Source organism: Scheffersomyces amazonensis, assembly GCF_036850825.1.
Source record: "Scheffersomyces amazonensis strain UFMG-HMD-26.3 chromosome Unknown RJT21scaffold_7, whole genome shotgun sequence".
Lineage (NCBI taxonomy): Eukaryota > Fungi > Ascomycota > Pichiomycetes > Serinales > Debaryomycetaceae > Scheffersomyces > Scheffersomyces amazonensis.
Window position 1 is genome coordinate 400560 of NW_027042747.1, and position 11631 is coordinate 412190.

At 31.2% G+C, this 11631-nt stretch overlaps 4 protein-coding genes across 4 annotated transcripts; 2 read left to right on the forward strand and 2 right to left on the reverse strand. All coding sequences in view use genetic code 12, as the record gives it.

Annotated features, from left to right (window-relative positions):
- Window positions 1-973: 973 nt before the first annotated feature.
- Window positions 974-3559, reverse strand: SPB1 (27S pre-rRNA (guanosine2922-2'-O)-methyltransferase). Its single transcript, XM_064882511.1, has one exon. The coding sequence runs from the start codon at window positions 3516-3518 to the stop codon at window positions 1014-1016; it is 2505 nt and encodes an 834-aa protein (XP_064736299.1). The 5' UTR covers window positions 3519-3559; the 3' UTR covers window positions 974-1013.
- Window positions 3560-4222: 663 nt separating this feature from the next.
- RJT21DRAFT_122842 (uncharacterized protein) lies at window positions 4223-7913 on the reverse strand. Its single transcript, XM_064882512.1, has one exon. The coding sequence runs from the start codon at window positions 7881-7883 to the stop codon at window positions 4299-4301; it is 3585 nt and encodes a 1194-aa protein (XP_064736300.1). The 5' UTR covers window positions 7884-7913; the 3' UTR covers window positions 4223-4298.
- Window positions 7914-8411: 498 nt separating this feature from the next.
- On the forward strand, window positions 8412-10839 carry SAC6 (fimbrin). The gene has a single exon (XM_064882513.1). The coding sequence runs from the start codon at window positions 8641-8643 to the stop codon at window positions 10609-10611; it is 1971 nt and encodes a 656-aa protein (XP_064736301.1). The 5' UTR covers window positions 8412-8640; the 3' UTR covers window positions 10612-10839.
- RJT21DRAFT_122844 (uncharacterized protein) lies at window positions 10840-11631 on the forward strand. The gene has a single exon (XM_064882514.1). It carries the CDS (start codon window positions 10897-10899, stop codon window positions 11215-11217), a length of 321 nt encoding a protein of 106 aa, XP_064736302.1. The 5' UTR covers window positions 10840-10896; the 3' UTR covers window positions 11218-11631.

Genomic DNA, 11631 nt, shown 5'->3' on the forward strand with positions numbered 1-11631 from the left:
AAAGTGCGGAATTTTTCGTGCTGCGGCGCTACCACAGACAGTTTACATTGATAATAATAGTATTTAGTATTGGTAATGGTATTGGTAATAGTATTGATATTGGTTGATAGGGGTTTGAATGGTATGGCATGAATGAGGGGTTACTGTATAGAGGGTAGCCTATAAAATTACACTATAGACTCAGAAGTTCAGAGGGTTATGGTTCTGGCTCTGGTTATGGGTGTGGTGGACTCTGAGATAGTGAGGACTACAGTTGTGACAGAGAGAATACTGCAAAAATATACGCTATGCACTGGGACAATATAGTAATAACTGCTATACCTCTTATATGTGTATCTATCTATCTATCTATCTGTCTATCTATCTATCTATACGTCATACACATCTACATAACTCTAAACCAATTTAAGTTTAGCTTAAACATTCAGAACTCCTTACTTTAGTCTTAGTGTTATCACGCTCGGGTGTGTTCCCAGAACAGCTCATATTCTTCCATATTCTCCCATTTTAGTTAATTTCATTTAAAACAGCAGGCTGGCATGCCACAAAACTGAACCGCAGCATTTCCTATTTGGGAATAATTCATTGGCTGGGTGATAGCATACATGTACTTAAGACGAATACACGTAATATAGATATAGACGTGTCTGATGAGTAATAGTCATTAAGCTATTAAGCTATAATAGCTATAATAGCTATCTGTCCTAATTAGGCTAAATTAGATACTTCTGTCTGGATCCGTCTGTTTGTCCTTTTCTCAGTGTTTGGGTTTGGGTTTGGGTTTGTACACTATTTCTCTCTGTGTATGTGCTCTGTGCTCTGTAAGCCAATCTCAACGGTCACGGGACTCAGAAACTGGCATCTGAATGCTGGCGATATTTCGCAGCAATAATTACACTGAGTGTGTGTCTCAGTAACTCCGTTTACGGAATGTTAGACCAAAGCCTGTACTACAATGAAATGAATACTACAATGAAATGAATGCCAGTATCTATTTTACACTATACACATATCTACTTCTTATGCTTCTTGGCAATTCTCTTTAATGCCCTTTGCTCATTCTTCATAACTCCATCAACCATCTTATATTTACCTTTAACCCCCTTAGGTCTACCACTCAAACCTCTATTAGAACCAGCTGCAACAACTAATGTAACCTTTGGCTTTTGCTTTTGTTTCTTAGTTAATTTCTTCATTAATTTTTGAATTTCTTCGGCTTTATCTCTTTCTGATTTCCCACTATCTTCATTAATTAAATCAGATTTCTTCTTTAATTTCTCTAATCTTCTTAATGCTCTCATCTTTTTACGTCCTTGTGCTTCTAAGACTTTCTTAATTGGTCTAGCATTTAATTGTCTTTGCTTTTCTTTAATGGCTAATGCGGCTTCTTTAGTAATTGGTTTAATAAGTTTAGAATGTTTCTTTTCATCATCAAGAAACCAATCGGGTAATCCTTCTTTATCACGGAATGAATATCTATTTATCCCTTCATCAATTAAATCATATTTATTCATTTGTCCTAATGCAACTTTATGAGCTAAAGTCATAGCTTCAACTGTAGCTATATCAACTTTTTCCTTTTCAGATTTAGCTCGAGAATATTTATGTGAAAGATTACCTTCTTCATCATCAGAAGCAGATTCATAATTAATTTCTCGTTCAGCTGGAACTATTTCAAAATCACTATCTGAACCAGATTCAGCATCCGATGAATCCGCTTCAAATGCACTAGTACCATTTCCATTTCCATTTCCATTTCCATTTCCATTACTGACTTTATCTGCTGTTTTGGTATTATCAACCATTTCATTCAATAAGCTTTCTTCATCAAATTCATTGAAAATAGAGTCGGATTGGAAAAACATCTTAGCACCACGAGATAATCCATCTTTAGATTTTCTTTCAGTTATTAATCTGATATGTTCATCATTATCAGAATCAGAGTCATCTGAATCTTCATCCATTTCATAATCTTTAGTTTCTTCACCTTCATCGTCTTCTTCTTCATCACTCCTTATACCATCCCAAGCTTCTTCATCAGCATCACCTCTTAATCTCTTGGCTAAGAATTTGGCATCTCTTTCAGCTTTTCTCTCTTGATAATGATTATACATATCATCCAATTGAGCTTCTAAGGCATCAGCTTCATCTCCAGACTCTTGTTCAATATCTTCTTCATCAACATGAATATCATTATCTTTAGCTAATTCTTCATCATTAAATATCATTCTCTTCTTTCCCTTAGCTAATCGATCTATTTGACCAGTCTTTTCAGCAGTCTTTAAATTAAATAATGATTCAGATCCTAATTGAGCTGCTTCTAACCCAATATTCATATCAGTTAACATATTCATTTGATTTCTAACAATTTCCTTTTGTTTTAATTCATTAGATCTTTTCTTTTCTCTCTTAGATTTTTGCTTTTGTTTATCAGTTAATTCTTGTAATTCTTTATCAATTTGTTGTTCTTCAGTTAATGGTTCAACTTCTATTTGTTCACCAGTTTCATCCTTTTCATCTAATCCAAGAATTTCTCGACTATTCTTTCTAAATTTAAGAATTAATTTAAATTCTTTTCTACCTAAAACTTTTAAATCTTTTATACATTCAAGTAATTCTGGTGTACAAGATTTTAATTTTCTTAATATTTTCCATTCATGATCATCTTTTGATGGTTCAGATAATTTATTTAAATTTCCTAAAGTATTAATTGGATCTTCATTTTTAATAAATTCTATTAAATCCATTACATGATATAATAAATAATCTCCTTCTTCATACCCTTGTCTTTGTCTTGTTTTCTTTTCTGGATTAAAAATTTTAGCTTCATTATTAACATTATTTGTAGTACTTAATTCTTCAAATACTTCTTTAGGATCAAGTAATCTTGGATCTAATTTCTTAGGAGCTTTAAATCCTTTACAAACTACAAAGATTTCGGCAGAAACATTTCTTGATGCTGGAGGTTTAGTTGCTTCAACTTTTTCAAATAATTGTTGAAATACCCACATAAGATTATTATAATCTCTTGATCTGAAAATCTTAGTAACAAATGTTCCTCCTACTGTTAAATTTTCTACTGCTAATTTTAATGCTTGTAAGGTTAATTGAGATTGTGTAAAGGCATCTTGTACCCAACCTAACCCAACATTTGGTGCCCCATCATGTAAAACTGTATCGGCTTTCCAAGTTTTCATATGACCTCTTAATTTAGATCGACAATCTTCAGTAGTAATATCTGATTGAAATGTAATACAATTAGGTAATGGTTTAATAGGAACAATATCCACTCCAATAATTAATGAATTAACTGGACATAACTGACTGGCAACTTGACACCATGAACCTGGTGCAGCACATAAATCAATAACTACTTTGGATTTCTCTAAGAAATGTCCATACTTTTCATTAATTTGAATTATCTTAAATGACGAACGGGCACGATACCCCTTTTCTTTGGCAAGGTAATAGTACCTATCTAAACGACCCTTACTATTCTTCTTTTGTGTCTTACCCATGCTTGGTCTTTTCAAACTATGCTACTGCTTACTGGCTGGGGGGTGTCTTAGCTCATAGTTAATTTACTTAGTGAAATTTTTTTTTAGTATTTTGGAGATGCTCTGCGCCGCCACATGCAGGAATCTTAACTATGGGGTTACTTATCTGTCTGTTCTATACTATACATGTACCGTACTATACTCATTAATAGAATATGAATTCTTACAGGTTAGACTGAACTTAACTGTAAGGCGTTGTAGGGTACTCATTAGTAGTTAAGAAGTATTATAGTGTTAGTGTTAGTGTTATATGTCTACTTCATACTAAGAGGTAGAGCTTACTATATAACTGACAGACAATGTGTCGTGCACACGACTTTGCCGCCGCAGCTAACTCTAGTTTGCAACTATGTAATAAATAGGCTGCAACTATGCGACACTTGTGATGCACAGCTTTAGGAGCAAGCTTCTGATTCTCAGCTCTTTCTTGATTATCGGCTAAGAGTTGTGCTCGTTGTCGAGGAGTCATAAAACCTGATGGTAATCTTTTGATAATTCATTTATAACATTATCTAATGAAGCTGGAGATGCAATTAAATCTAAATGAACATTCTCAATATATTGATTAGACTCTTTATCTCTTATGTTTTGTTGTAATTATTAGCTCCTAATTTATTAGAGAGCTACAGAATTCCTTCTACTTTTATAGGGGTACTTATATACAACCTACATATATTAATGAACTTACTCTACTAGTTGTAAATCTATATAGTATATATATTATATAAACTCAGTGGATTATCACAACTGCCAATCCACAATATCACTACTATCTTTTTCAAAATCAACAAACCCCACATCAATAAGATTGATATTACTCTCATTACATAAGATACAAGACCGAGTTAATATATCATTTAACTCTTGCTTATTGATGGTCGAAGTAGGATTCTTCTGAAAGTTATTATATATCTTCTTGAATCGATAATCATTCTTCAACATCAAGTAATTCCGAACTAAACAATCCTTATGATGACCATGATGACAATTGGGGAAATAGATGAAATTCTTACTGATAAGTAACTTTTGACATAACTGACATGGTTCACCGGGTTCAATTATCGAGTATATTTTAGAAGTTTGATCAAGAGCCTGTGAATCTTTCATTTGTTGCTTTAAATTCCGAGCTATAGTTAATGATTCATTCATCTCTAATGAAAGACGATTGATCTTATTGTTATATTCATTAAGTGATTTGACTATTTCATCTTTGAAATTATTAATCATTATTGATTCGGGGAATAATGGTAATAAATCTTTAAGTCCTATAACTCCATTATTATCATTACTATTGAGTCTAGAAAGTTTCAATATATATTTCAATACTTTACTTAATCGTTGTGACAGATGAGTTAAATGGTCTGCTTTCTGTAAATCATCACCTGTGTTACCAACAATATCATTAACTAAATCCTTAGTAACATCAATAATGCTCTTAGTCTCCTTATCAGTATTTTTAGTATCATTCACATCTACTACACTTCCATTAGCATTATCATCATTATTTTCATCATCTCCAAAATCAAGATCAATGGGTTCTCCCTTACAGACTTTATCAATAACATAACGAGAAAAGCTCGTCCACAATTTCTTTCTAGAACTAAAACTTTCTTCTTCTAATTTGGTTCTAGTTATATAATCTTCTTCAATACTTCCATTATAACCATAACCATAACCATTACCATTAGAATTACCATTATTTCCATTACTATGACTAATACCATTACTATTATCATGTCTATCATATTCTTGTAATACAAATTGTGCTAGTTGAGGTAAATCATTATCTAAAGACAATTCCAATGCCAGATCATACAATTTCATATCATGAATTAAGATAAGAATAGCTGCCTCATATTGATTTCTATTCAAACATAATCGTAATATGAAATTGGCATCATACAATTGACCTTTAGATCCGGATTCACTTCTAATATAATGTAAGAATTTAAGGATTTGTTTACTAGAACTATTAGTATTATTATTGATATCTTGATTTGGATAAGTTATCAATAACGATAAATAGTAATTGTTCAATTGTTTACTTTTAATACCCTTATCAAAAATCAATTTGGTTAAAAACTTAATGGTATAATTATCATATAATTTAATGTGATTTATACTTTTATTATAGATTAAGATTGCCGGTAAAAAGTTTTCATAATGAATATCTGATTCATTAAATTTTAACCAAGTATTAATAGTTGATTGAGGACTATTAATTAATAAGACAGTTGATGATTTATAGATAATATCCATCTTATTAGGTAAAGATGAATTATATAATTTAATAATGGCTTTTATAGCATTCTCCCAATCATTTATATCAATATAATGATTTAAAATAAATTGATAATCTTCAATTAATTCTGCAAAGAATATAAATTTAGATGGTAAATTTAATTCTATCATTATCTGATATATAATATCTTGATCGAGAATCTTATAGTTGGATGCTAAAAATTTATGAAAGTCAGATTCAAAAGATTCTAACCATTTTTGTTTAAATCGTTTAACATCTAATGAACTAGATGATGGTGATGATGATGGATCATTCAAATTCTCGCCTCGTAAATCATCACCTAATACATAGATAGTTCTTAACATTAATTCAATTATCCAACTAGATAATATAATGATTCTAATCTTATTCTTTTCGATATCCTTAGCATGAGTAAACTTAACTTTTAAATATTCAATCAACAAGATTTGTGCTACTAGATGAACAATGGTGGTTTTAGAACCAAAGGTTATCTTATCGTGAGATTGTGATTGTGATTGAGATTGTTGATGTTGCTGGAGATTCAATAACATCAAACATACTTTTTCAAATGGTTCTGAAGATTTACCCAAGATTCGAATTCCCTTTATTTGTAATTCAAGTAATTCATCTTTGTTTAAGCTTTGAACTTGATCATCTTCAATACTTCCAAACCCTCCTCGTTGAAGATAATCATAACCTTGTTTAATAAGAATTAAATCTGTTTTATAATAATTTGTTTCCGGAGATTCTTCAAGACATTTCAATGCTTGTTCATATTTCCCCATTTTATAATAGTTATACCATGTTGATACACTTTCATTATTAATAATTAATTCATAAATTGCATTGGATGAATATAACCAATAAGTTCCTAATCTATAATCAGCAATCATACCTAATATTGGTTCATTATCAACAGTATACTTTAATAAAGATAATTCTATTGCATCGGTTGATGAAAGCTTATTAAATATTAAAATATGTTCTTGATTATTATCTAAAGCAATCAAATGATGAGGACTTAGTATGACATTCAGATTGAAAATAGTTGCATGAGCTGGTAATTTTTCAACTTGAGATAATACTAATTCTTCATCATTTGATTGGAATTCATTAGTTAATGGATCAATATATATATAAGCTTGAGGATTACATGCAAATATGGCTGTTTTGGTTTTAGGTAATTCAATAATCTTATGAGCAGGATTCTTAAATACATTAACCAATTCGGCATATGTCCAATCAAAGCAATCCCATATATAGATGTTATCATCAATAAAGATATTTATTTGACTATTATTGTTGGTGAATGTTAAACCAGTTAAGGAAGTGTTGTTGTTGTTGGATGTAGGATGCTTATATAATTGCTTAACATACTTATCATCACGTTTGTTAGTCTCGGCATGATACTTTATAAGAGCAGAATAGATGATCCCCTCTTTAACTGCCACTAAGAATTCTCCTGTAGTTGAACCAACAATATTATCATCATCTTGTTGACTTGGGAAACAGATTTGTACAACTTTTAAATTCTTAAATCGAGGTAATAACTTGAATTGTTCATACGATGAATGAAGATAGAAATAATGGATACTATTAACTTGAATAATTAGATGGGCACCATTAGGATGTAACCAACTTCCAGTGATTGATATGGATGGTACACTACTTATAGAAGGCACTTGAAATCGATTAATTTGCGTAGGATTATCTAAATCAATTCTTATGATAGAATTAATAAGGATTAAGAACATAATATTATTAGATACAAGTAAGTTAGTTAGTCCATGATTTAAATCAAATTGTAATTGAACGGTCTCTATGGAGAATGAAGGTTTATCATACTCATTTTCAAATGTAGTAGTAGTACTAGAAGAAGTGGACGAGAGATACTGTGCTAATGCTCCATCAGCATTTCTCTTGTTACTATTACTATTACTACTGCCATTCACATTGCCATTGCCATTGCCATTACTACTGCCGACTCCACTGCTATTGTTGAATGATGCGGTGGAATCCGAGTTGATGGAGGGTGCAGGATCCTTACCGTTCCGAGTTTCCATTGCTGTCAGCACTCGGGTATTGATTAGTCGGTATAGTTAATAGTGGTGTTTGATTAAGTAACTTTTTAGCGTACTGCGGCGTGGATTCAGTGCGCTACCATATATACCCAATAAATTAATTATGTTAGTTATTATTAATAATAGTAACTAGCATAATGTCTACATGGAGTCATAGTTATGGATCTGCATAGACGAGTACTGGCCAATAAGAATCCATTATATATACAGTAGGAGTTAAGCACACAAGTGGATGTGTGGGGTACTACAACTCATTCCCCATACTTACACTAAGAGTAATGATCTCTGTACAGTCTACTACGAAATTTAAATACATAGTCACAACTCAGGCAACATAATACTAAAGATACGTTCCCCTTATTGCTTTCCCCATACTTTTGCTAATTTCCCATTCCCCCTTTTCTTAACTTACTTCATCAGTAACTTTTACCAATGCTGGCTGGAGGCTGGGTAAGTCACGGGAAGCGGCGGGGGCTGTGTGCAGGAGCTTCTAAAAGGGGAGGGCGAGGATTCGGATGATGGTGAATTCATTAATGGTAACAGAGCTCAAATACTTGTACAAAACCACTAGTAATAGTTATACTATATAAAAAATTGCAGAATACATTAGTATCCGGATAATTGAATTGAACCAATTGGTACGAGTGATTGAAAAATTTACTGGATATCAATTGACTTTTATTAACTAATTAACTATACGGACATTAAAAAGGGTGATTTAAATAACTAGGTAGTAATTATGAACGTTTTAAAATTACAAAAGAAATATCCTGTATTGGATCAAAATGATTTATTTGCTATAATTGAGGATTTTAGAAGTATTGATTTAGAAGATAAAGGTTGGGCTGAGAAAAAAGATGTTATTAATTCTATCTCTAAGAAAGGTCAATATACTTATGATCAAGCAAGAGAAGAATTAAAGAATGTTGATGTTGATGCTTCAGGTCATGTAGAATTAGAAGATTATGTTCAATTATTAGCTCAATTAAAAGAAGGTGGTGCTAGTGGAAGTGTAGCTGCTACTCCTTCAGTTTCATTATCAACTTCAATTGGTGCTGCACCTTCTTTAGCTTCAACAGTTTCTTCTCCTGGTAGAAATAAACCTGCTCCTCCAATTCCAACGGCTAATACTACTAATAAAACTTATTTAGGTGGTAAAACTTCAGGTACTACTCATACAATTAATGATGAAGAAAGAACTGAATTTACTAGACATATTAATTCTGTCTTAACTGGAGATCCAGATGTTGGTGATAGATTACCATTTGATACTCAAACTTTTCAAATTTTTGATGAATGTAGAGATGGTTTAGTATTATCAAAATTAATTAATGATTCAGTTCCTGATACTATTGATACAAGAGTTTTAAATACTCCTAAAGGTAAGAAAGCCTTAAATAATTTCCAAATGAATGAAAATGCTAATATTGTTATTAATTCTGCTAAAGCTATTGGTTGTATAGTTGTTAATGTTCATTCAGAAGATATTATTGATGGTAAAGAACATTTGATTTTAGGTTTAATTTGGCAAATCATTCGTCGTGGACTTTTATCGAAAGTTGATATTAAACTTCATCCTGAATTATATCGTTTATTAGAAGATGATGAAACTCTTGAACAATTCTTAAGATTACCTCCTGAACAAATTTTATTAAGATGGTTCAATTACCATTTAAAAAATGCTGGATGGCATAGAAGAGTTGCTAATTTCTCAAAAGATATTAGTGACGGAGAAAATTATACTGTTTTATTAAATCAATTACAACCTGAACATTGTGATTTATCTGCTTTGAAAATTTCAAATTTATTACAAAGAGCTGAAAAAGTTTTGGAAGATGCCGATAAAATTGGATGTAGGAAATATTTAACTCCAAATTCTTTAATTTCAGGTAATCCAAAATTAAATTTGGCTTTTGTAGCTCATTTGTTTAATACTTATCCAGGATTAGATCCAATTGAAGAACATGAACAGATTGAAATTGAAGAATTCGATGCTGAAGGAGAAAGAGAAGCAAGAGTGTTCACCTTGTGGTTAAACTCTTTAGATGTAGATCCACCAGTTGTTTCATTATTTGAAGATTTAAAGGATGGTCTAGTCTTATTACAAGCTTATGATAAAGTATTACCAGGATCAGTTTCATTTAAACATGTCAATAAAAAGCCTGCCAATGGTGGAGAAGTATTAAGATTTAAAGCGTTGGAAAATACCAATTATGCAGTTGAAATTGGTAAAGCTAATAAATTCTCATTAGTCGGTATAGAAGGATCAGATATTGTTGATGGTAATAAATTATTAACTTTAGGATTAGTCTGGCAATTAATGAGAAGAAATATTGTTAACACATTATCTGAATTAGGTAAAGGTGGTAACTTAACAGATTCAGATATCTTAAAATGGTCTAATTCTCAAGTTGCTAAAGGAGGTAAAACTTCAACCATCAGATCATTCAAAGATTCATCACTTTCTAATGGGGTATATCTTTTGGATGTCTTACATGGTTTAAAGCCAGGTTATGTCGATTATGATTTAGTTTATCAAGGTTCCAATTTATCAGATGAAGAGAAATATGCTAATGCCAAATTGGCTATTTCTATAGCTAGAAAATTAGGAGCTTTAATTTGGTTAGTTCCAGAAGATATTAATGAGGTTAGATCAAGACTTGTGTTATCATTCGTCGGATCTCTTATGGCTGTAGCTGAAACTTTATAGTTGTTTTTTTGTCTCTTATTTTTCTGTTAAACTTACACTTTTTTCTATATATTTATATAAATATCTGTATTATTGGAATGCATCTTTCTGACTGACTGTAACTGTCCATTGGAAGTTTTCTGTTTGCATCTATTTTGTTTTTTGCAGTATAAATTTCCTGCACACAGACCAGCCAATAAAATACAGCAAAAACGCTGAAAATAATCAATACTAAATACTAAAATGAGCCAAATAGAGATATCTAAGTACACCGTAGATTTAATAAATTATTGAAGTATACAGAAAATGGCCAGCATACTTCCATTCACTGAAGCCAATACCCAAAGGGTGGCATCCTTATTTAGAAAGGCTTTAAGAACTGCCTATGATTCATCTTATAAATTCGATGCCTATAGATTAGAAACTATTAAGATAAGACAACAATTTGAAGTTAATAGACATATTAGTGATCCAACTGAATTAGAAGAAGTTATTGCTAAAACTGTTGATAAATTACAAGAAGCTAAACATCCAGATCCTTATATTGCCCCATGTAGACCAGGTGGTACTAAGTTTCAAAGAAACATTGAAGTTCCAAGAACTCCTTTGGTTCCTGGGGACTGGTGAACATTGGGACTTATTTGTTAATCTTAGTGTAATATTCATCTTAGTTTGTCATATATTATTGGCATCTATTCATTCATTCAGCATATATATATCAATTGTTTCATTAGAATGGTACTGATACATAACTTGATCTATATTTTCATTCATCCCTATAAAAAGACATATAGAAACAAGCATAGTTAAATCGATCAAAACAAAAACTATACATCATATAACGATATCTAATGACAATTATAAATCCACTCCTACATCAGGCGATAACTTAGATCAATTATTTGTCCTGTTTGTTCATATTATTATTATTACTTCTTGTTTATTTAATTACATATGTTATCTATTTTATTTAACCTTATAGTATACACCTCTATGTATATGTTTATACATAAATATAACGCACACATTTATAGTAAATAA